At 35.1% G+C, this 23,294-nt stretch overlaps 5 protein-coding genes and 1 long non-coding RNA gene across 6 annotated transcripts; all 6 read left to right on the top strand.

The window, feature by feature from the left end:
• Nucleotides 1–268: 268 nt before the first annotated feature.
• On the top strand, nt 269–3,481 carry LOC116139354 (RING-H2 finger protein ATL20-like). The gene is made up of 2 exons (XM_031425033.1): nt 269–1,017; nt 2,877–3,481. The coding sequence occupies exons 1-2, from the start codon at nt 315–317 to the stop codon at nt 3,359–3,361; spliced, it is 1,188 nt and encodes a 395-aa protein (XP_031280893.1). The 5' UTR covers nt 269–314; the 3' UTR covers nt 3,362–3,481.
• Nucleotides 3,482–4,497: 1,016 nt separating this feature from the next.
• Nucleotides 4,498–6,222, top strand: LOC116139404 (RING-H2 finger protein ATL20-like). Its single transcript, XM_031425082.1, has 2 exons — nt 4,498–5,197; nt 5,662–6,222. Exons 1-2 carry the CDS (start codon nt 4,498–4,500, stop codon nt 6,171–6,173), a joined length of 1,212 nt encoding a protein of 403 aa, XP_031280942.1. The 3' UTR covers nt 6,174–6,222.
• A 401-nt stretch (nt 6,223–6,623) lies between these two features.
• LOC116139357 (non-specific lipid-transfer protein 3-like) lies at nt 6,624–7,304 on the top strand. The gene is made up of 2 exons (XM_031425035.1): nt 6,624–7,047; nt 7,128–7,304. Exons 1-2 carry the CDS (start codon nt 6,707–6,709, stop codon nt 7,132–7,134), a joined length of 348 nt encoding a protein of 115 aa, XP_031280895.1. The 5' UTR covers nt 6,624–6,706; the 3' UTR covers nt 7,135–7,304.
• A 2,919-nt stretch (nt 7,305–10,223) lies between these two features.
• LOC116139355 (mitochondrial inner membrane protein OXA1-like) lies at nt 10,224–14,820 on the top strand. Its single transcript, XM_031425034.1, has 10 exons — nt 10,224–10,362; nt 10,741–11,228; nt 11,495–11,582; nt 11,842–11,888; nt 12,424–12,481; nt 12,980–13,055; nt 13,157–13,288; nt 13,463–13,570; nt 13,865–13,919; nt 14,124–14,820. Exons 5-10 carry the CDS (start codon nt 12,462–12,464, stop codon nt 14,390–14,392), a joined length of 660 nt encoding a protein of 219 aa, XP_031280894.1. The 5' UTR covers nt 10,224–10,362; nt 10,741–11,228; nt 11,495–11,582; nt 11,842–11,888; nt 12,424–12,461; the 3' UTR covers nt 14,393–14,820.
• Nucleotides 14,821–16,478: 1,658 nt separating this feature from the next.
• Nucleotides 16,479–20,247, top strand: LOC116139376 (mitochondrial inner membrane protein OXA1-like). Its single transcript, XM_031425055.1, has 7 exons — nt 16,479–16,633; nt 17,025–17,508; nt 17,834–17,924; nt 18,180–18,227; nt 18,773–18,831; nt 19,476–19,551; nt 19,658–20,247. Exons 2-7 carry the CDS (start codon nt 17,036–17,038, stop codon nt 19,901–19,903), a joined length of 993 nt encoding a protein of 330 aa, XP_031280915.1. The 5' UTR covers nt 16,479–16,633; nt 17,025–17,035; the 3' UTR covers nt 19,904–20,247.
• Nucleotides 20,248–21,181: 934 nt separating this feature from the next.
• Nucleotides 21,182–22,366, top strand: LOC116139358. The gene is made up of 2 exons (XR_004129441.1): nt 21,182–21,430; nt 21,986–22,366. It is a non-coding gene; the product is annotated as an uncharacterized LOC116139358 (long non-coding RNA).
• The last annotated feature ends 928 nt before the right edge of the window (nt 22,367–23,294 follow it).

Raw genomic sequence — 23,294 nt, 5'->3', positions numbered from 1 at the left:
GAAGAAGACAAAAAGGCAAGTCATCTGATGGAAATTACAGCTTGGTTACAAGTTTAGTCTTGCCAATAGATAAGTGCCACGACACTCAAAAACAAAATTATAAGATATATTATATTAATTACCACTCCATATCAAACGTTAAACTCAAGTTAATTATAATTAACTATGATAATTCTTTTGACTGTAGACCCCTCGTTTCCCATGTTGCTGCCTATTAATCCAGCGCGGTGAAACCCTTTTGGCGCTCAAGGTTTAGTTTTGTAGTCAGTCACTGATTAACTTTAAAAAAAAAAAAAAAAAAAAAAAAAAAAAAAATGGTTGCCTCTCAACTCTACTTCTTCTCCTTTTCCTTTGTTTTCTCATCCTTTCTCCGTTTAGCAACCAGCAGCCTTCGAATTTGCCCGGGTTGGTGCGATGGCAGTGGACCAATTATTTTTCCTTTCCGGCTCACCGATCAACTCGAACGTTGTGGGTACCCAGGCTTTGAGCTTTCATGCAAAATGAGTGAAGTATTTATCCACCTCCCCAACTCATCGGGAAATGGATTCATTGTCCAAAACATTGACTACCTATCACAAACTCTATCAATCATTGATCCCGATCATTGCCTCCCTAAAAGATTCCTTGATCACTCTTTTAGCCTTTCGGGTTCTCCCTTTGAACATGTAGCCCATCTTGAAAACTTCACATTTTTAAACTGTTCGTCCGATCAGATACCGGAAGTCAGCGGGTTAAGGTATATTGATTGTTTAAGCGGAGGAAATTATTCGACCATGGCTATACGAGCTTCTCGTTATAATGACTCTGGGTTATCATTATCGAGTTATTGTTCGAATATTTCCACCATCTTGTTTCCAGTTCTGTGGCCAAGGTGGTCCAATCTTGAAGATGGAGTTCTCTTGACATGGAGCGAGCCTAATTGTCAATCATGTGAAGACCGAGGTGGGGTCTGTGGTTTCAAGAAATTTGAGGGTGAGGATATGAATATTGGATGCGCCCATATTCCCACTAAACCGGGTATGTATTACTGTATTTCAATTACCTTAACCCGATCAGTTTTTTTTAATTTATTTTTATGTAGAAAGTTAGAAATTATAATAATAAAGACTTGGTAATCTAGATTATTCGTGGAGGAGAAGATGAACAGTGTTTGATCAAAATCGAAACACAAGTCATAAACGTTAACTTGAATAAGGATGGTTTTATTGGTTCCCGAGTCATAATCAAATAGATCAGGGATCGTTTTCGTCCATATATATAATGGCGCGATCACAAAGTCGGTTCTTTCTGATGGCGCCACGTGAAATTTTAAACGTAAACTAGAGATCCGATCCCATATTTATTAGAATTTTTTTTTTTGTGGTCAAACAGCGCTAGCTGCTGGTATCCAGAAAGTTACCATTTATTTTAACTGATAGCAATTAAAAGGAATCAAACAGTCTATTGTCTAGTTGCATAATAGGTTCAATCTCACCACCTTCTTTCACAATAAGCAGTTCATCATTTATCAGCTCATAAAATGGGTTTATCTGTTTGTATAGATCTCGTTTATTTATTTATAAGCTAATCAATTATGAACTGTCATGTCAAAAGTTGTCATTTATCAGCTCGTAAAATAAGCTCTACCTACTTTTATAGATCTCACCTGTCCATTTACGAGTTAGTTTTAACGAGTTGTCATGTCAGAGATTGTAACAAAAGGTTATAAGAGAAGTTTGTAGATCTAGCATTATTAACATAATAGAATATTCAAGGGTCCGTTTGGTTTATTATTTTGGATAAAATTTTGGGAATAATATTGGGTAGTTGAATTTAGTGATTATTACAAGGTAAAATTTAAAGATTAACAAAAAAACTCCATAGGTTTGCTAATTTAACTAAACACCCTAATATATAAAAATTTTATAAAATGATAAAAGTACCCCCACCCATCTACAGTGCCAGATTTCGGCCACCACCATTGGAATCTGGCCGAAAAATGGCGTTACGACGCAAAACGGTCGGATCTGACCGATCGTGCTTCGGTATAGCATTTTCTGACCAGATCTACCACGAATTTGGACGAAAAATGTTAGATCTACGGCTAGATCTGATCATAGACGACAGCAAAAGGCCAGATCTGACCATTAGAATGGTCGTCCCTAACGGTCAGATATGGTATTTTCTGACTAGATCCACTGTGGATATGGTCAGAAAAGGTCAAATCGGCAAATTACTAACCAGTTTCGATCGTTTCTATACTGTTGTGACAGATTCTGACTACTACCGATAGTGGTTTTCGGAATCTGACAACTATGGATGGATGATGGTGTTTTCGTTAATTTTTAAACTTTTTTCTAGGGGTGTTTAAGTAAATTAATAAATTTAATAATTAAATAAAATATAATAGTATTTCCTAAATAATTAAACAAATAATTATTTTGGGAATAGGATAAAGAATATGGTATGAAATAATAAAACGAACGACCCAATATTCTCATGATACATATCCAGAAAATCATGGCTCTGTGGAAAGTTTTGCAGAACTTAGATGTTACGCCAGCGTATAGAACGGATGAGAATTTTGTATATGAATAGAACCACGACTTTGTTCCATTTGTTAACATGGTCAACTGATAATGTCATGAAAATGACTATTCAGTTGTTTACTGGTAAGTAGGTAAGAACATAGTTATCAGTAGCTTCGATTATATTTTCATATGCATATGGTCAATTTTTATTTTATATTTGTTATCATTTCTTCATCGAAAGAAGAAATATCCCTCAATTGATATTATATTAGATCTAGATCGCTATTGCTGGGTTGATACTCTTAATTTAATGAATACTTATTGAATTATTTGTTAAAACTTGGATTTTATTTTATTAATTTCCAGGTTTTCTTCCAAGGGGCGCCAAGTATGGGATAATAGTAGGCGTAGCAATTCCAGGACTATTGTGCCTCATTGGACTAGGATGTTGCTTGTGTGGCAAGGTGAGGGCTCAATATTACGGGCGCCGCCGCTTAAACAACAGATTGATCCCTTCCTTTAGTCTCACAGAACGGCCGGTTGTATTGACGGGTCTCGACAGACCAACCATAGAGTCATTCCCCAAAACGAAGCTCGGAGAAAGCAGACGATTACCGAACCCAAATGACAACACTTGTCCAATTTGCCTCAGTGAGTACCAGGCCAAGGAAACATTGAGGACAATCCCTGAATGCAACCATTATTTCCATGCGAATTGCATAGACGAATGGCTTAAAATTAATGGAACATGCCCACTGTGTCGCAATTCACCAGAAGGCTCTGATATAGTAACACCTTCTATGTCAACTTCTTCGCATTCGTCCCCCTCTTCATTTTCGTCTGTTCCATAGAAGACCATATGGGTTGTACATAAGAGTTTAGTATAGTTGAATAATTTGTCAGAATTTGCCGTCTTATAGACTCATTCAAATTTAGGTTAAGTTTAATAATAAGTTATAAACTGTTTTGAATCAGTCTTCTTATTGTAATTTACAAGCAAAGAAATTGAAGGCATATATATTATGAAGAAAGAGATTTATAAATTAATCAATGGTTTATATAACAATCATCTTGCCCTACCATGCGTTTGAACGTCGACTTCTGATGTCGGTTCATGACGGGATTTTGACTGTAACACAAAATTATAGTAGTTACATATGAAACGCATGGATAGACCTGGAAGCTACCCTCAATTAATTTTTGAAGTTGAATTTGTCAAGATAATTAGCTGTTTGTGACTGTAATTATGATGGTCTCATTAATAGTCCAAATCAGAAGTTGACAAGTGAATATATATTATATATGTACTCAACTACTTTATTCAATCAATTCAGAAAAAAAACGAAGGAATTAATTAAGGACAAGTATGAAACTTGAAAATTGATAGATTACCAATGACTATTTTTTATATTCAGGTCAAAATTCAAAATTTTGATAATTGCCCTATTAATTTATAAAGTCGATATTGATTATATATATATATAAAGACAATCTTTGACCAGTTAATAAGAGCTTGACTTTCCCTAATTCGCCTCAAATTATAATCTATAATCTCCAATAAACTTCATTATTATTGGTAACCCAGCAAGTTCAATAAAATTAATGACAAAAAGCCAACAAAAATTGAGACAAGCAGGCAAAAATATTCCAAGCATATGAAGATCACCAAATATAGATGGACTTATGGCAATAAAATGCCATGATCTTATATTAAAAAAAAAAAAAAAAAATGTCACTGACTAAAAGTTTTGACTGCCATTTGATAGGCCACCAGCCCACCAGTCCATCACGCCACCACACGAGTCTCGCGATACCTAAAACAAACGTAGAATGTTTCTCTTCTGAATCTCACATCAATTAAAATAACTAATTAAGTTAATTAATAAAGTAATGGAGAATTAAATAGCAGACAAAGTGGTTTATGATATGATAATACATTGCTTTTCATACACGAGTAGTACGGTTTTCACAAGGCCACCAAACAAAAATGGTTCCCCTGCAACCCTTTCTCTCCTGGTTGTTTTCTCTCTTATTCTTACTTCCTCTCATTGCAACAAGCGCTCAAAACTGTCCGGTAACATCTTGTGGAAACGTAAATATTAAATTCCCTTTTCAGCAAGTCAGAAATCGATTTCGAGGCGACGTCACTTCTCGTTTTCGTTGTGGCTATCCAGGTTTTGGTCTACGTTGCAATTTCCAGAACCAAACAATTCTCACTATAGAATCAAGGGCGTATGTTGTCCAAGATATCGACTACGATATCCAAACCATATTGATCAAAGACCCACAAAACTGTCTCCCAAAACAGTACCTTAACGGGATAAGTTCTTTTGATTCTCCCTTCTATCCATATTCTTATAGCAACTTCACGTTTTTCAATTGTTCAACAAACACCACGTTAGCAACTAATCGGTATAGACCTATCAGTTGTCTCAGTGATGAGAACAACACGGTCATAGCTTTGCCATCCATGTTTTATGATGAGTCGAGGTTGCCTTCGAATTCGTGTGAAGAAACTTCGACGGTCTCGGTTCCGTTTTGGGGGTTTTGGTCTGATCTTGAAGACAGCTTACGGTTAATGTGGAGTTCTCCCTCTTGTGAACGCTGTGAACTGCGTGGTGAGGCTTGTGGGTTCAAGAATGACTCTGGTTTGGAGGTTGAATGCTCCCATCCTTCAGGCTCCAATGGTATGTCATTAAATCTTTCACATCTTTTTTTTTTTTTTGGGGTTGTACTTGCAGATTAAGCATGATTAAACGGTTTTAGTTAGGTTGAATTTAGCATAAGCAATGAACAGTGTTTGATAAAAAACAGCAGTACAGCACGATCAATGGTAGAAGTCAAAAACAATTGGCTAGAGGTTCGCAGTGGTTCCAATGTCCATATCTTTTGGTACCGCATCGTTTTCTTTTGAAAAACATGCAGGCCCAATCACTTAGGGCCAATGTAATTTGACCATGTGGCCATTCAATTGGCCTTAGCGAGCAGTAGATTTCCACCAAACTCAAGATGATACACTAGCTAATCGCAAAGTACAAACTAGGCCAACTTTTATTGGACATTCAAAGTTTAGTCTTTTCAATCAAAAAATACTTTTCTTACAATCAGACATTTTAACTCATATTTTGGTGAGACTGATTTTGATGTCTAGGTCTTTCAAGGGGAACCAAATATGGCATAATCATTGGAGTTGGAATACCGGGGGCGTTATGCATTATTGGGCTCGGATGTCTTCTCTGTAGAAGGGCTAGAAATTATAATAGTCAGCGCCACCTGCTCAATGCCGAATTGTCCAACTCAATTGCGCAACCACAACGGGCGGTGATTCTGACAGGTCTTGACGAACCTACTATAGAGTCTTATCCAAAAACTTTGTTAGGTGAAAGTGGGCGACTGCCTAAGCCTAATGACAACACTTGTCCAATATGCTTATCTGAGTATCAACCTAAGGAAAGCTTGAGGACCATACCCGAGTGCGAACATTACTTCCATGCTGATTGCATTGACGAATGGCTCAAAATGAATGCCACGTGTCCATTGTGTCGCAATTCACCAGAGGGTTCTGCCAAAACCCCTTCTTCTACCTTAACATCTTCGCATTCACCCGGAACCCTGTCTTCTACCTCAACATCTTCACATTCATCGGCAGGATTATCACCTTAGACCGAAGTTTCTACTTATAATTTTGTATAAATGAAGTATATATATTTAATTGAGATTTAGTTTCTATATGTTCACTTTTATTTTGTACTCATAGAAAGTATATTTCTATGTCACTGAATTTACAATGTATGATACAAAGAGAACAAAATTAAAGGAAAAAAAATTGCCAAATGTAGTTGAAATAAGGAGATTTAAAGTTTCGACCTCAATCTCAATCTTCGTTCTAAGACATACATGAACCAAATAGAACAGGGTGATATTCAACTTCATTTATATTTATTTCTGGTTTTTACATTCATGAGATTCGTATGATGGAAGCAAGGATTGAATGAGAAAAAAAAATTCAGCGCATAAGTCTCAACTATCATCCTCAAGATATGGAAGAGCATGAAACATTTGTGATTATGAATTTAAGCTTAATTAACTACAATAAACACCAACCTATGTATATATATACACGATTTTCCCTTCGCCTCATCACTCAGCAACGTATAGTATAAGAATTAGGTGATCTCTGCAATAAATCAACAAAAATGTCTCGGCTGATTCTTGTTTTCATCGCCACTCTTTCACTGATTTCTAGCTCTGCAATGGGGATTGCGCCCACGTGTGACTTCGTAGTACTACAGTTAAACCCTTGCCTTTCTTACCTAATGAGAACCGAAGCAACACCACATAATTCTTGTTGTTTAGGAGTCAATAACCTGAAGGGGTATTCAAATGACAAGACAGCTCGACGTACAATCTGCCAGTGCATTGAGCAGGCCGCCCCAACTTATAAAGGGATTGATTATTCCCTTATCAGTGGCCTTCCACAAAAATGTGGAGTTTCTGTGAAGCTTCCTGCCGTTTCTCCTAGTTTCGATTGCTCCAAGTAATTAACTCCATCTCTTTTTACACTAATGGTTAAAGTATGATGTTTAGGTTGTATTTTAACTTAGGTTTCTCTTGCAGGGCGTAAAGAGAAGTCCAAGAGCTCAGCAATCGAATAAATGCTATTCTACGAGGATCCACGCATAGTGATGCTTCGTTTGCTGAATAATTTCTCGATTAAGAACAAATATTATGTCATGAATTAATAAAGCCTTGAGTTACATATTACTTCATAATAATAAATATTATTGTTTTTCATTGGAGAATTTCTGTTTGGCTCTTATCTTCATGAATTTTATTATCTCAATGAATTTATATTAGGGAAAATAACATTTTCCCACCCAAGGTTTGGCCAAACGACCCTTTCCCATCCTTTAAGTTTCAAAATGACACTTTCCCACCCTTCTTTAGGTTATGTTATGTTTTTCATTAATATTTTACTGAAAAGACAAAAATACCTTTAAATATTTGACTTTATAAATTTTTTATTATTTTTTAATTAGCCAAATAGTCAAATATTAAAAAGTCAAAAAAGTAAAAAAAAAATAGTTAATCCCGCCTAAAAAGTTAGGAGTAATGCTATGAAATTGTTTAAAGTTAAATATTTATTTATAATGTCATCAATATCCCATCACTATTATTCAATAATCTACTATATTTATAATATTTTTCATTTTTGCTAATTAATATAAAAAATCAACATTCCTAATTAATTTAATAAACAAAAGAATTTTTTTTTTTTTAACACTTAAACTAATAAATAATCGAATAAAAACTTTGACTTAATTAAATTTTAATTTATAATAAACTATTTCAGGGTATTTCCATCTTTTCAATCAAATATTAATAGAAGACACTAACAAAACCTAACAAAGGGTGGGAAAGTGTCATTTTGAAATTTGACGGGTGGGAAAATGTCGTTTTGCCAAACCTTGGGTGGGAAAATGTTATTTTTCCAAACCTTGGGTGGGAAAATGTTATTCTCCCTTTATATTAACATAAGCCTTCAGAACCTAGATTAATTACTATCATAGATTTATCAATGACTTGAGTTCAAGTGAATTTAAAAAATAAAATAAATTATTTCTAAATACTGAATGCATTTATTTGTTTTTTTATATGATATGGAGTGTCTAATTTGTTATGGAAGGAGATAATGAATCATATAAAATTCTATACAAAAATGAAAAATCTTATTTGGATTATATTTTGGATTTTGGGCCTTGGGCCCAATAGCCTTTGTCCATCTAACTATTGACTTCAAGACTCAAGTGTTAAACCATTGTTCTCCTTTGACCTGGGGTAGGAGGATCTAATCTCAAAAGACGAAATTACCCTCAATTTGCAATTTTACGTAGACAGCAAGCAACGTACGAACTGTAAAGTAAAAGAACCAAACTTAAACCAACTTAAACCCTACTATCTCTTCGATTGGCAACGAGCTTCTCAGTTAAAACATTAACTGGGAGGCTATAGGGACATCTAATCTCTCTCAGCATTGATACAGGTAAGTTTTAAAAATATATCAAAATCAAAATCTTTTAATTTTTTTATTATAATTTCAACTAAACCTGATTTTTTTTAATTAAATTATAAAATTAATAATTTTATTAATTTTTGTAGATTTTGAGATTCATAATTTGTTTTTTCAATTGTAATTGATGTATAGGGTTTTAAGACTAGGAACTCCTTTAGTCGTTTATGATTGATTAGACCATCTCTAACCACAAACACCAAATTGGTATAGGCTTTCACCATTTTTCGTGCTTTCATGCGACCTGCAGTGTTTTTTGTGGTGGCACGACCTGATTCAATCAATCTAGCCTTTGGCTGACCGTTTGAAGAGTATTATTGAGCCTTTCCAAGTAACTTATGACAGCTGGATCGAGTCGCGAGCTTGAAGAAATGTCTCTCATGATATTCTGCTGGACTGGCGACATTTCGGGAGAAGTGTCCTCCAGTACTTGGGGGATTTCTTCATTGCCATAATTGGTTTGCTCAGATTTAAAATCGCGAGCCATTTGCTGTTGTGAGACCGATTAGTCAGAGATTTTTCTGATGAAGAGTAGATACTAAATCAGACCCTCCTTCTAGCGTCAAACTGTTTATGCTTGATTTTGACACTAACTACTCGCACATGTAAAATGCTAAAAATACTTAGAAGTCACACGTGATATGAGGTGATTGAATTAAATAAAAGGTGAAGAGCAATATTTAAAGTGGTTCAGATGCTCAAAAGCGAATCCTACGTCCACTGCTATTGTATTAATAAAAGAGAGGGTTTGATCGCGTTCAGCGAGCTGAGTTACAGTTTAGAGAGAGAATACAAGAGAGAAAGCTATTTCAGAGTAAAATTAACTAATCCTCCACAAATGAGAGGAAAATTTTCTATTTATAGTAGGAGAGTTCAAGGTAATGATTATAAAAGCTGCAAGTGGGTAGGTGCCGTGCAAATTCTTTCTTTGCGTCCCATTAGTCACTTGCTCGAGAGATTTCCTTGACTAAAACAGTTCTTTGATACGTGGGCGATTTCCAGCCACTTGTTGCCCTGACACTCACCTACTGTATTGACAAGAGCCATATCACTTATGCTAGGCACGACGTGGCCGTACCTAGATGACACATAACCCTTCTAAGCTGTGACCATCCTTTACTGGCGAGGTTCCACGTCAGCCCTATTTTTTCACGCATAAAAATAATAAACACTATTGTTGTTCATTGGAGAGTTTCTAGTTGGCTCTGATCTCCATCAAATCCTTTGTTACGTTACTTGGTTCAAAGGCCACAATTTAGCAATTAATAAGTATGTTTCTCTTCATGAATTAAACTCTGGATTTATATAATATTAACATAAGCCCTCAGAGCTTAGATTACTATCACAGTTTATCAATGACTTGAGTTCAAGTGAATTTAACAAATAAAATAAAATAAAATATTATTTGTTCTAGAAGGAGATATTTAATTATATAAAATTCTATACAAAAATGGAAAAAAATCTTTATTTGGATTTTGGGCCTTGAGCCTTGGACCCAATAGCGATTGTCCAGCTAAATATTGCATCCAATAATCGCGCTGATCCATTGTTCTCCTTTGGGCTGGGATAGGATCATAGGAGGATCCAATCTTGAAAGACGGAATTACCGTCCCTTTGCAATTTTACTTGGAGAGCAACGTACGAACCGTAAAGTGAAAGAACCGCACTTAACCAACTAAAGCCCTGCTCGCTCTCTCTTCGATTGGCAACGCGCTACTCAGTGAAAACATTAACAGGGACTGGGAGGCCATAGAGACGTATAATCTCTCCAGTACTGATACGGTAAGCTATCTACACACTCTTAGAAATCAATGTCTCTGCTCGAAGTTAAATAACTCTACTTTAGAAATCTATCAAAATAAAAATCTTTTTATTTTCTGATTATTATTTCAACTAAACCTGATTTTTTTTTTTTTTTTTTTGTTGTTCTTGAAATTATAAAGTAATAATTTTATTAATTTAGTTGATTTTGAGGCTCATATTTAATTTTTAATTGTAATTGGTGTTTAGGGTTTTAAGACTAGGAGCTCTTTTATCGTTTATGATTGATTATCTGTGATGTAAAACAAGTGTTATTGATTTTACTTTTAGTTTTCTCAGCTTAAAGTTAATGTTATTTGATTCATATGTTTAATTTCTTTATTTTTTTTTTTCTGGTAGAGGAGCTGTAGTTTCTGTAGCAATGGCTTGTCGCCGTAGCCTCTCCACCAGAGCAACGCTTATTGCTCGAGTTAATAGTTCCTCAATTAGCTACATTCCTCGTGATCACGATCGTAAACAGAACCCTCCTGACGAAACTTTGTCTCAGCAAAAAATTCAAATTTTATTCAGCCAAGGTCTTTGGAAGCAGCTTCAACGATTCATATGGATCTGGTGGTTTGTTCCCTGGTAAAAGATTTCGCATTTGTTCTTGGGCCAAGTGCGGTTCTGCTTATTGCTCGTATATGTCAACTACGGTTGGTGAAGGGTCGAAAAACATTGAATTGATGAGTGATGTGGCAGAGGTTTTGAAGGATACAACATAGAAGCAGTTGCTAACCAGGCCCCGCAGTGAATGAAGTTGCTGTTGCTGCTGCTGATTCTTTCTTACCTGTCGCAGCGTTGCAGCATTTTATTGGTATATTGCATAACTCCACCGGCTTTAACTGGTAAGGAACTATTTACATTTGTTTAGTTTATTTCAAATGGAATGCACGCTAAGAATCTTAATAATGTTAAATAATTTCTTAACGTATGACTTATGTTCTCATGACCAATGATAATCTGAGCTAGTTTAGTTTTAATTTGAAATATGTTGGATTTTGCTCCTTTAAGAAATGCATTATGTCATACTTTGTTATTAGTTTTTTAGATGCCGTGGATCTTTTTTTCTTCTTTTCTATTTCGTATTTCTGTATTAATTCTTATTTTACAGGTGGGTTTGCATAGTTCTGACTACTTTTGATTCGGAGCGCGACACTTCCACTTTTGATTAACCAACTTAAAGCAACTCAAAACTGACAGTATGTACTTTAGTCGTTACTGCAAGGGTTTTGTCTCTTATTCATGTGATATACATTTTTAAAACTATGGAACTGAAATTCCGTTTTTAAACCAATCAGTTCTAACAAAGGGTGTTCATCCTTCTTGATATGTATGAACGGGAAGAAATAGTGTTCTGAGTTAATAATTGTTGTTTTTGGTTCTACCACACTATTTCTTTTTGTACATTGCCCTGTTATATATGGATGCTCATCTTTGTCATTCATGTTTGCTTTGCAGTTACTGAGACCACACCTGGACGAAATCAGGCAACAGATCAAGATAAGGTATCATGGTTGTTTCTTCTGTATTATGTTATCATGTTATCAATTGCTGGATCTTGGCCTCCTACAGACACTAAGTTGGTGCATATTTTGGTGATACTTTGACCATATTTTCTGACCTGGGTTACTCTGCCCTTCTTCCTGATATAGGAGTTTGTATATGTAGAATTCTTTCTATCACCATTTTTTTTTTTTTTTGGCTTTACAAGATGACATCAAGGAGTATCTAAATATGCCGAATCTGTGATAACATCACTTTGTTGTTTAGGTCTTATAGCTTACTAGCTCGAAGTCCCTTTGAAATTGCTATCCACACTCAATGCTTGAAATATAAAACTCTGGGCATTCGTCATGTTTGCAATATCTAGTAGACTTTTAAACCACGATGGTGGAACTAAGACAAAAATGTTGTACTGTTGTAGAAAGTTTTTATGGAGATTTTTGTTTCACACTAGACTTTCCCATGTGAATACAGTGAGGATTGATTACTGCAAAATCTTCTTTCTGATACATTAAAAATTTTCTTTTTGCTTTGCAGGGGATGGACCCTGAGTCTGTAGCCGAGGGTCAAAACAAATGCAGAAGCTTTTTAGGGAGTAAGCACTTTTCCATGTTCTGTCTATGGGAACCCTTGACAATTAATTTGTTGGGTGGCTTTCATTGCTTATTTAGTTATAGCCACCTTAATGGTTTGAATGTTATAGAGATTACTAGAAAACACCTGTCACTCCCCCCTACCCTTTCAAGCCAACATACAACCAGAGACTGTAAGATGCCCTCTACTGGGGTACGGATGAACTAGGAATGCTTCTAACTATCAGAAAAAAAAAAAGTCCAAATCTCAAATGTAATTAGTATGTGTTAGAGAACTATCTATCTGGAAATACATGTAATTACCTTCGTGAGATGTCAACTCTATTTAAACTACATGGTTTTTCAGTATGAGAGCATTTTATCAAAGTTGGAATCTAGTCTGTAATTTCTTTATGATTCAAAAACACTGTGTATGTTGACATGTACTTTTGTGTCCATTCTCCACCTGTCAATTTTATTCCCAAACATTCTTATTTATTAACTGTAACTTGGAACTGCAGATATGGTGTTACTCCATTCACTCCAATGAAAGGGCTCTTTATTAATGCTCCTATATTTATGAGTTTTTTCTTCGCGGTAAGATTTTGTTTTCTAATAATATCCATCAAATAATTGATTAAACTTGGTTTTTACTTTTTATTTCTTGTTATCTGGTAACTTCCTCCTCCCCCGAACAGATTTCAAACATGGCAGAGAAAGTTCCTTCTTTCAAAACTGGTGGAGCATTCTGGTTTACTGATCTCTCTAGTCCTGATGAATTTTACATCTTCCCAATCTTATGTGGGCTGACTTTCTTGATTACGGTAGAGGTAGGCCTCTGTTTTGACACACAAGTTTGAACTAAATTAAGGCATAATTTTGTACTGATAGTCATGGTTGGACTTCAAACCTACAGTTAAGTAGTGGACTATATTTGTTTTATCAGTTTTGCCATGCTCATATTTTTTATTGTGATTTAATTAACTTATATTGGACTTTCTTAGTGCAACACACAAGACGGAATGGAAGGAAATCCTACAGCTGGCATTGTAAAAAATGTTTCAAGGGGATTTGCTGCTCTTTCAGTTCCATTAACAATGGGTTTCCCACAGGTAATCCACCCATTTTAAGTGTTCCAAAGCTACATAGGCTTTTGCTAGCAAGGCTTTCAGTTATTGAAAATGGTTATATTAGATTGATCTCCTTGCTAATAGAAACATTGAAGATAAAAGTAAACGATCTCAAGTTGCCCTTTTATTTATTTTTCTTGGCAGTTTAATATTCACAACTGTTGATAAAAAAAGTGGGGATTAGTACATAGCTTTGTCCATATTATCTTGTTTTATCTCAATATTGTTTTAATGTCAGTTCCAACGATCAATGAATGGTTGTATTCGACTTTGCAGGCAATATTTTGTTATTGGATTACATCAAACCTGTTTTCTCTCGTGTATGGACTAGGTGAGATTTTCTACTTTCCAACTTATAACCCATTTAATTGATATTCAATACCGTTATTATTTCTGTGAAAGTGACAAGAAAAACGTTACTTACACCAATAGATTGTTTCTATTATTTGTTTTTCCCTCTGTCAATTTAGTGGGGAACTTGATTATGACCTTGCAAAATGTTCACTTTTGTTCTATTGTATTTGATTCTCGTCAGTTCTTAAAGCTCCGGGGGTCAAGAAATTCTTAGGTGTTCCTCAAATACCTGTGGCTCCACCAACTACTACTCCGCAACCTTCTTTCTCTCTGTTCTCTGCAATCAAGCAAGTCGCTGAAGCAAAAGCTGCACGGCAGGCTGCAGCTTCATCACGTACTGAACAATCAAAGGTTACAGAGGAAAGAATATCTTCATCTGCAGTCCTCAGTCAGAGGATAAAAAATCTAGAAAAACAAGTAAAGGGAAGGAAGAAAAACAAGAAGAGGTGAAGTTGATCTTTGAGTACCATAAGTTAAACCCACCTGGACTACAAATGATGAAGTGATACCACTGTTAAATTTGTTGTATCATCTTTTCAAGTTAGTTATTTTTAATATTAGATATTGATATAAGGAGATAGTGCCCAGGTAGAGAAAGAGAGCTCAAAAACTTTTACTGCTAATAATGTTGTCAAATGAATGGAGAATTTTCCTCCCAAAACATATAGGGATTTTTGCAGGGGTAGCATAAGTTATCTGTGGAGGTTCCCGGCGTTCAAAGAACAGTAAGTTTAACAGAATATTCAGTTTTAAATGCTTTTAGTTTTTCGTATTGAATCGAAGGTGTTCAAACAATAAAACTATTTTTTTTAATATATTTTGTCACTCATTGTTAGGCAGAGTTGAAGAATGTCAGTCAATGCAAGGCTGAACTTGGCTAGTTTTCCTGGAAATTATACGGACCCGATGATCTGATTCTGATCTAATGACATTCTTGTTTTAAACTTTGTTAATAACTCGTTCTAATAGTGTCTGCCATTGAAGTCAACATTATGCACCTTAAAACCCTTATTTTCTATAACAATTTCTGTACAATAAAATTCGTTTATAGGTCTTTTTATATTGTGTATGACTCCTTTATAAAATTTCCTCTTTTTGCATTTGGATTTTAAACGTTTACTTCATTTACTATCATAATTAAATGCATAACAACAACTAAACTTGAAAATGACGAAAATTGTAATACAATGACAAGAACAATAAGCAAAATACTCGGCGATGTTATATAAAAAATTAGGCCCATCTCCTCTCTGAAAGTTTCGACTCTTTTTTTTAAGGCTACTTCAGTGACTCAAATTCCCATAATTGGGAAGATTTAGATCATAATCAGATTTACTTAAATATTAAATACTCCTCAAAGACAATATTTGAATTCTTTTCTAATCCTTTTATATGAAAATTAATTCTGATTTAAGTTCTTACTATCCGTCTGTACTTGATCTTCCGGAGAAAAAGAAAAGTGACATTTGTACAATATGAGAGCATTGTTCATTTTATAGCTGGAGTGAAATTAGTTCTGGAAAGTGTGAATGAAAAGGTGATTTTCAGCTCCTTGAGCTCAATTAAATATCTATTTGATTATAGTGGTTAATAACAGAAGCTGGTATATATATATATATATACATGTGCAAATGTTTGCACTTTAACAAAATGCATAATCAACAGCAATTCATAGGAGAGTTCTGCCGGAACCTCTTCTTTTCTACCTCAACGTCTTCGCATTCATCCAGAACCCTGTCTTCTACCTCAACATCTTTGCATTCATCAACACTTAAACCAAAGTTTCCACTTATCATTTTGTGTAAATGAAGTATATATATTTAATTGAGATTTAATTTCTATATGTTCAATTTCATTGTGTAATCATGGAAAGTATATTCTTGTGTCATTGAATTTTATGGTGTGTGATACAAAAGAGAACAAAATTAAAGGAAAAAAAAAGTCAAATGTAGTCGAAAAAAATAGATATAGAGGCTCGATCTCAATTTTTGTTCTAAGACATACAAGAATCAAATAGAACAATCTTCCACAAAATTAGTGTGATGGAAGCAAGGATTGAATGAGAAAAATCTTTCAGGGCACAAGTCTCAACTATCTTCCTTAAGATATGGAGGAGCATGAAACTTCAATGATTTTGAATTTAAGCTTAATTAACTACAACAAACACCTAGCTATGTATATATAATACTCTGGATTTATATAACATTAACATAAGTCTTCAGAACCTAGATTACTATCATTGTTTATCAATGACTTGATTTTCAATTGAATTTAACAAATAAAATAAATTATTATTTGTTCTTTTCTATGATATGGAGTGTCTAATTTGTTCTAGAAGGAGATATTTAATTATATAAAATTCTAATAAAAAAAAAAAATCTTCTTTGGATTATATTTGGATTTTGGGCCTTGGGCTTGGGCCCAATAGCCATTGTCCACCCAACTATTGCCTCCAATAATCAAGTTGAACCATTGTTCTCCTTTGGGCTGGGATAGGAGGATCCAATCTCGAAAGACGGAATTACCCTCTATTTGCAATTTTACATAGAGAGCAGCGTACGAACCGTAAAGTAAAAGAACTGAGCTTAACCAACGAAAACCTTGCTCTCTCTTCGATCGGCGACGAGCCACACTGTGAAAACATCAACTGGGAGGCCACAGAGACATCTAATCTCCCTCAGTATTGATACGGTAATATATCTACATAATTTTACAAATGAGTGTCTCTGTTGAAAGTTAAATGTCTTAACTTTACAAATCTATCCAAATCAAAATCTTTTAATGTTCAGATTATTATTTCAACTAAACCTGAATTTATTTATTTATTTTTTTGTTCTTGAAATTATGAAGCTAATAATTTTATTAATTTTGTTGATTTTGAGGTTTCATAATTTAGTTTTTCAATTGTAATTGGTGTTTAGGGTTTTAAGACTAGGAGCTCTTCTAGTCGTTTATGATTGATTATCTGTGATGTGAAGCAAGTGTTATTGATTTTACTTTTTGTTTTCTCAGCTTAATGTTAATGTTATTTGATTCATATGTTTAATTTCTTTATTTTGCACTTCTGGTACTGGATCTGTAGTTTTTGTAGCAATGGCTTCTATCCGTAGCCTCTCGACTAGAGCAACGCTTATTGCTCGAGTTAATAGTTCCTCAATTAGCTACATTCCTCATGTTCAGGATCGCAAACAGAGCTCTCCTGACGAAACTTTGTCTCAGCAAAAAATTCATAACTTTATTCAGCCAAGGTTCTTTGGAAGCTGCTTCAACGATTCATATGGATCTGGTGGTTTGTTCCCCGGTAAAAGAATTTCGCAATTTGGTCTTGCGCCAAGTGCAGGTTCTGCTTATTGTCGGTATATGTCAAGTACTGTTGGTGAAGGGTTGGAGAACATTGAATCGATCAGCGATGTGGCACAGGTTTTGAAGGATACAACTATACATGCTGTTGCTAACCAGGCCCCAGCGGTGAATGAAGTTGCTGTTGCTGCTGCTGATTCTTTCTTACCGGTCAAAGCGTTGCAGCATTTTATTGATATAGTGCATAACTTCACCGGCTTTAACTGGTAAGGAACTATTTGCATTTGTTTAGTTTATACTCGAATGTACTGCACACTAAGAATGTTAATAATTTTTAATTAATTTCTTAACGTAAGACTTATGTTCTCATGACCAATGATAATCTGAGCTAGTTTAGTGTTAATGTGGAATATGTTGGATTTTGCTTCTTTAATAAAATAAATATATAACTAAAGAATATGCTGTTTGAAAATGCAATATGTCATATTTTGTTATTTAGTTTATAGTACTAGCAAGGTTTTTATGAGATGCCATGGTTTTCTTTTTTCTTTTTTGCTTTTGTATGTGTGTATTGATTATTAATTTTATTAGGTGGGCCTCCATAGCTGTGACTGCTCTTTTGGTTCGGAGTGCGGCACTTCCACTTTTGGTTATTCAACGTAAAGCAAATTCGAACTTGGGAGTATGTACTTGTTACTGCAAGGGTTTTGTCTTTTATTCATGTTATATACGTTTTGAAAACTATGGCACTTAAATTCCATTTTTATACCAATCAATTCTAACAAGAGGTTGTTCATCCTTCTTGCTATGTCTGAAAGGGAAGGAATAATGTTCTGAGTTAATATATGGTGGTTTTTTGTTCCAGCACAACTACTTTTTTTGAGATTGCTCTGTTATATATGGATGCTCATCTTTGTTATTCATGTTTGTTCTGCAGTTAGTGAGAGGACAAGTTAAGGAAATCAAGCTACAGATGCAAGATAAGGTATCATGGTTGTTTCTTCTGTATTATGTTATCAATTGCTGGATCCTTGGCCTCCTGTAGACACTAAGTTGGTGCATATTTGGCATAATACTTTGGACCATGACCTGGTTCTCTCTGCCCTTCCTCCTGATTATCTGAGTTTGTATATGTAGAATTTTTTTCTACCACCTATTTTTTATTTTTTTTTTCCCTTAACAAAGATGACACCAAGAAGTATCAACTCATATAAACTTACGCCCAATCTATGATAATTATCTTTTGGTTGTTTAGGTCTTATAGGTTTACTAGCTCAAAGTCCCTTTGGAATTGCCATCCACACTCAATGCTTGGAATGTAAAACCTGTGGTCGTTTGTCATGTTTGCAATATCTAGGTAGATTTTTAAACCAGGGTGGTGGAATCAACGACAAAAATGTCGTGCTGTTGTAGAAAGTTTTTGTGGGAGGTTTTTTTCACACTAGACTTTCCCATGTGAATACATTGAGGGTTGATGTACTGCAAAATTATTCTTTCTGATACATTAACAATTTCCTTTTTGCTTTGCAGGGGATGGACCTTGAGTGTGTAGCTGAGGGTCAAAACCAAATGCAGAAGCTTTTTAAGAAGTAAGCAGCTTTTCCATGTTCTTTTTAGGGGAACCCTTGACAATTAATTTGTTGTGTGGCTTTCATTGCTTATTTAGGCCACCTTAATGTTTGAATGTTGATAGAGATTACTAGAAACAGCTGTCACTCCCCCCTACCCTCTCAAGCCAACAGACACCCAGAGACTGTAGTATGCCCTTTATTGGGGTAAGGGATGAACTAGGTATGCTCATGACTATCAAGAAAAACAGAAGGTCCAGAATCTCAAGTGCAATTAATATGTGTTAGAGAACTATCTATCTGGAATTACATGTCTATTTAAAACAAGATTTTGGTCAAATTGATGATGTGATTGCCTCGTCAAAGTATAATATATGTGAATTAGAAACTGAAGGCTGCATTTGAAACATGAGGGGAAAAAATTAGGGAAAAAAAAAAAAAAAAAGATCTTGTCAGAAAGCATTACCTTCATGAGATGTTAATTCTATTTAATCTACATGGTTTATCGGTACGAGAGCATTTTATTAAAGTTGGAATCTAGTCTGTAATTTCTTTATGATTAAAAAATACTGTGTTTGTTTACATGTGCTTTTTTGTCCATTCTTCACCGCTGAATTTTATTCTCAAACATTCTTTTATTTATTAACTGTAACTTGGAATTGCAGATATGGTGTTACTCCACTTGCTCCATTGAAAGGGCTCTTTATTAATGGTCCTATTTTTTTGAGTTTTTTCTTTGCGGTAAGATTTTGTTTTCTAATAATATCCATCAAATAATTGATTAAACTTTGGTCTTTTACTTCTTCTTTTTTCTTGTTATCTGGTAACTTCCTCCTTCCCCCGACAGATTTCAAACATGGCAGAGAAAGTTCCTTCTTTCAATAATGGTGGAGCACTCTGGTTTACAAATCTCTCTAGTCCTGATAGTTTTTACATCTTCCCAATCTTATTTTTATCCTGGCATACATATAAAGGGATCAAAGAGATAATGGCAGATTATGTTCACCAAGAAATGACCCGATATTGGATCTTGGTCTGTTTGAGATTGTTCCTTTTAATCGTAGTCAAAGATGTTTTCTTGTTTTATGGATGATGGAGAGAGCGGTTGTTACGGCTGTAAAGGTGGAGATGGTGGAGTGACGGTGGCAAAGTAGATGAGGACCATGAGGTCTGGATGGTGGTGTTGGTGGTTGGCGTTGGTGAATAAGTTATCTGCAGAGCAGAGCTTCCCCGAGTTCAGAGAACAATAAGTTTAACAGAATATTCAGTTCTGAACGCTTGTAGTTTTTTTTGTATTGAATCGAAGGTGTTGGAACATTAAAACTATATATTTTTTTTAAATATATTTTGACACTCATTGTAAGGCAGAGTTGAAGAATGTTACTCGTTGCAATGTGAACTTGGCTGGTCAAATGATTTTGTGAATCATTTCTAGTATTTGATATTTGAAGTTTACTACAAGCAAACACATGCTGGCCGAACAGATACCTGATTATCTCATCTAATCAATCTAATAGTGTCTGCCATTTAAGTAAAAATTTATGCACCTAAAGACCCTTGTTTTTTGTAACAGTTTCTCTACAATAAATGAATAAAATTCGTGTACATGTCCTTTTAGATGAAAAAGGCCTCTTATCGTGCAGACAATTGTTCTATATTGTGTGCAAAATTCCGTCTTTTTGCTTTTGGATTTTAAACGTGTACTTCATGTACAATCATAAATGCATAATTGTGAACTTGTTTAACTACAACTAACTTGAAAAGGACACAATTAAGCAGTTTGTATGTTTCTCTTCTTGAATTTAAACTGTGGATTTATGATAATTTTCAAGTAATTACAACATGTGTCATAAAAGCAGGTCATAGAAAAACAATTTTTTTTATTATCTAAATATAATTTATCTTTTAATCACACTTTTGGTACGATAATTTTTTAGTAACTATTGTTTACCCAACTATTTTTCTCTGAGCTGGGATAGGAGGATCCAGTCTCGAAAGACGGAGTTACCCTCAATTTGCAATTTTTATCATAAAACTAATTAGGATTAAAATACAGCTCATGCCATTTACTCCCACTTTATTACTTCACAGTGACAAATATTTGAGTATTTTAATTAATAATTCCAATTTTAATCCCATGATAAACTAATTTCAAAATTTCTTTTCTTACCATGGACGTGGTAGTGGTTGATGCTGTCACAACTCTACTATGCGTCCTCTAAGTGTACATTGGGCCCACGAAAATTTCTCAAATAACCCAAACGGCAAAGCAGCGCAGAGGCTGACACTGTTACTTGTACCGGTTTTCTCCTTGTACCGGAAGGAGCCTTTTCACACACAAAAAAAATAAGGGTGTAAGCCGAAGCTCGATTCGTCAAAAGCTCGTGCTCAGTTCGATCTTAGTCGAGCCGAGCTTAAGCTCGAATCGGCTCGCCTACAAGAGCGAGTCGAGTTCGAACGAGGCAAAACCGGCTCGCCAAGCTCGTCTGATTGCCACAATTCACTATTTCTTTTTTGAGATTGCTCTGTTATATATGGATGTTCATCTTTGTTGTTCATGTTTGTTCTGCAGTTAGTGAGAGGTCAAGCGAAGGAAATCAAGCAACATATGTAAGAGAAGGTATCGTGGTTGTTTCTTCTGTATTATGTTATCAATTGCTGGATCCTTGGCCTTCTACTGACACTAAATTGGTGCATATTTTGCATAATACTTTGGACCATATTTTCTGAACGGGGTCATCTCTGCCCCTCCTCCTGATTATCTGAGTTTGTATATGTAGAATTGTTTCTATCACCTTTTTTTTTTTTTTTTTTTTTCTTGCTTTACAAAGATGACACCAAGAAGTATCAACTCATATGAGCTTACGCACGATCTATGATTATCATCTCTTGGTTGTTTAGGTCTTACAAGCTTACTAGCTCGAAGCCCCTTTGAAATTGCTATCCACATTCAGTGCTTGAAATGTAAAACTTGTGTTCAATCGTCCAATTTCAATATGCAGGTAGATTTTTAAACCAGGATGGTGGAATCTACGACAAAAATGTTGTGCTGTTGTAGAAAGTTCTTATAGGATATTTCGTTTCACAGTAGACTTTCCCATGTGAATACAATGAGGTTGCTGTAGTGCAAAAATTGTTCTTTCTGATAATTAACAATTTCCTTGTTGCTTTGCAGGGGATGGACCCTGAGTCTGTGGCTGAGGGTCAAAAACAAATTGAGAAGCTTTACAAGGAGTAAGCAGCTTATCCAGATCGGCTGGGTTCCGACTGAAGCTGAAGATTGAAGACTAGACTGACAGCTTCCCTGCATCTTCAAACTTCTCCGGTTTTTGGGTTTTGAGCTTTTGATTTATTTTCTGGAATTTATTTGTTTCATTTTGTTTTGTGGTAATGGGTTGTTGTTTGCTTGATTTAGGATATGGTCTTCAGGACATGATTTATCTCTTTATTCCATCTTTTGGCTTGGGCATGTCTTTTGATTTTGGTTGTCTGATTGCCACAGCCCACAGGTGACTACTTGACCTTGATTTCATAATATGAGAGACTGAATTATGTAGAGTTGAATGCCTGATTTTGGTTGTCTGATTGCCTCAGGCTTGCTTAATTACTTTAATAAATTTTTATCATATGCTTTGACATTTTTACTTGACGTTACTGAGAAACTGAATTTTGCTATGACCATCGTGTGACTTTTGATCAAGGGAATTATTGATCAATAATGCTACGGACACTGGGATTCTACATCGAAATCTTACACCGGTTTACGTGTCCCGTGACTCACACCAGACACGTTTCACGTTCAATTTTTTTTTTTTTAGTGAAGACTCCCATCCATATTATATGATATGGATGGGAGTCCATATACTATGGACATGCGTCCCTATTTAAAGAACGCCCGTTCATCAGTAAATGGAATAAAAAATATAAACAAAAATTAGGGACAACCATTCATAGGTTATGGACGGCCGTCCCTAAAGATTGGACGGACGTCCAAAGTTTTTATTTAATTTTTTAAAACCACAATAAGGGACGGGCGTCCATTAATTACGGACGCCTGTCCACACGTTAGGGATGCCCGTCCACAAGCTATGGACGGGCGTCTAAAGTTTTTTTTTTTTTTAATTTTTATATTTACATTATGGATGGGCGTCCCTTGTTTGACGGCGCCCGTCCAAAATTAAGGGACGGCCGTCCATAGTTGATGAACAGCCGTCCCTAAATGTTTTTTAATTTTTAAAAATGATTGTTAATGGACGGACATCCATTAACATATGAACGCCCGTCCAATCTTTAGGGACGACTATCCATAACCTATGAACGGTCGTCCCTAATTTTTGTTTATATTTTTTATTCCATTTACTGATGATCGAGCGTCCTTTAAATGGGGACGTCCGTCCATAGTAAATGGACTCCCATCCATATAATATGGACGGGAGTCCATGTAAGTGAACAACCGTCCATAGTTGATGAACGACCGTTCACTA

The sequence above is a fragment of the Pistacia vera genome, unplaced genomic scaffold, assembly GCF_008641045.1.
Source record: "Pistacia vera cultivar Batoury unplaced genomic scaffold, PisVer_v2 Contig350, whole genome shotgun sequence".
In the NCBI taxonomy this organism is placed as follows: domain Eukaryota; kingdom Viridiplantae; phylum Streptophyta; class Magnoliopsida; order Sapindales; family Anacardiaceae; genus Pistacia; species Pistacia vera.
Note: the sequence above shows the minus strand (reverse complement) of the source record. Positions and strands in the feature narration are given on the sequence as shown.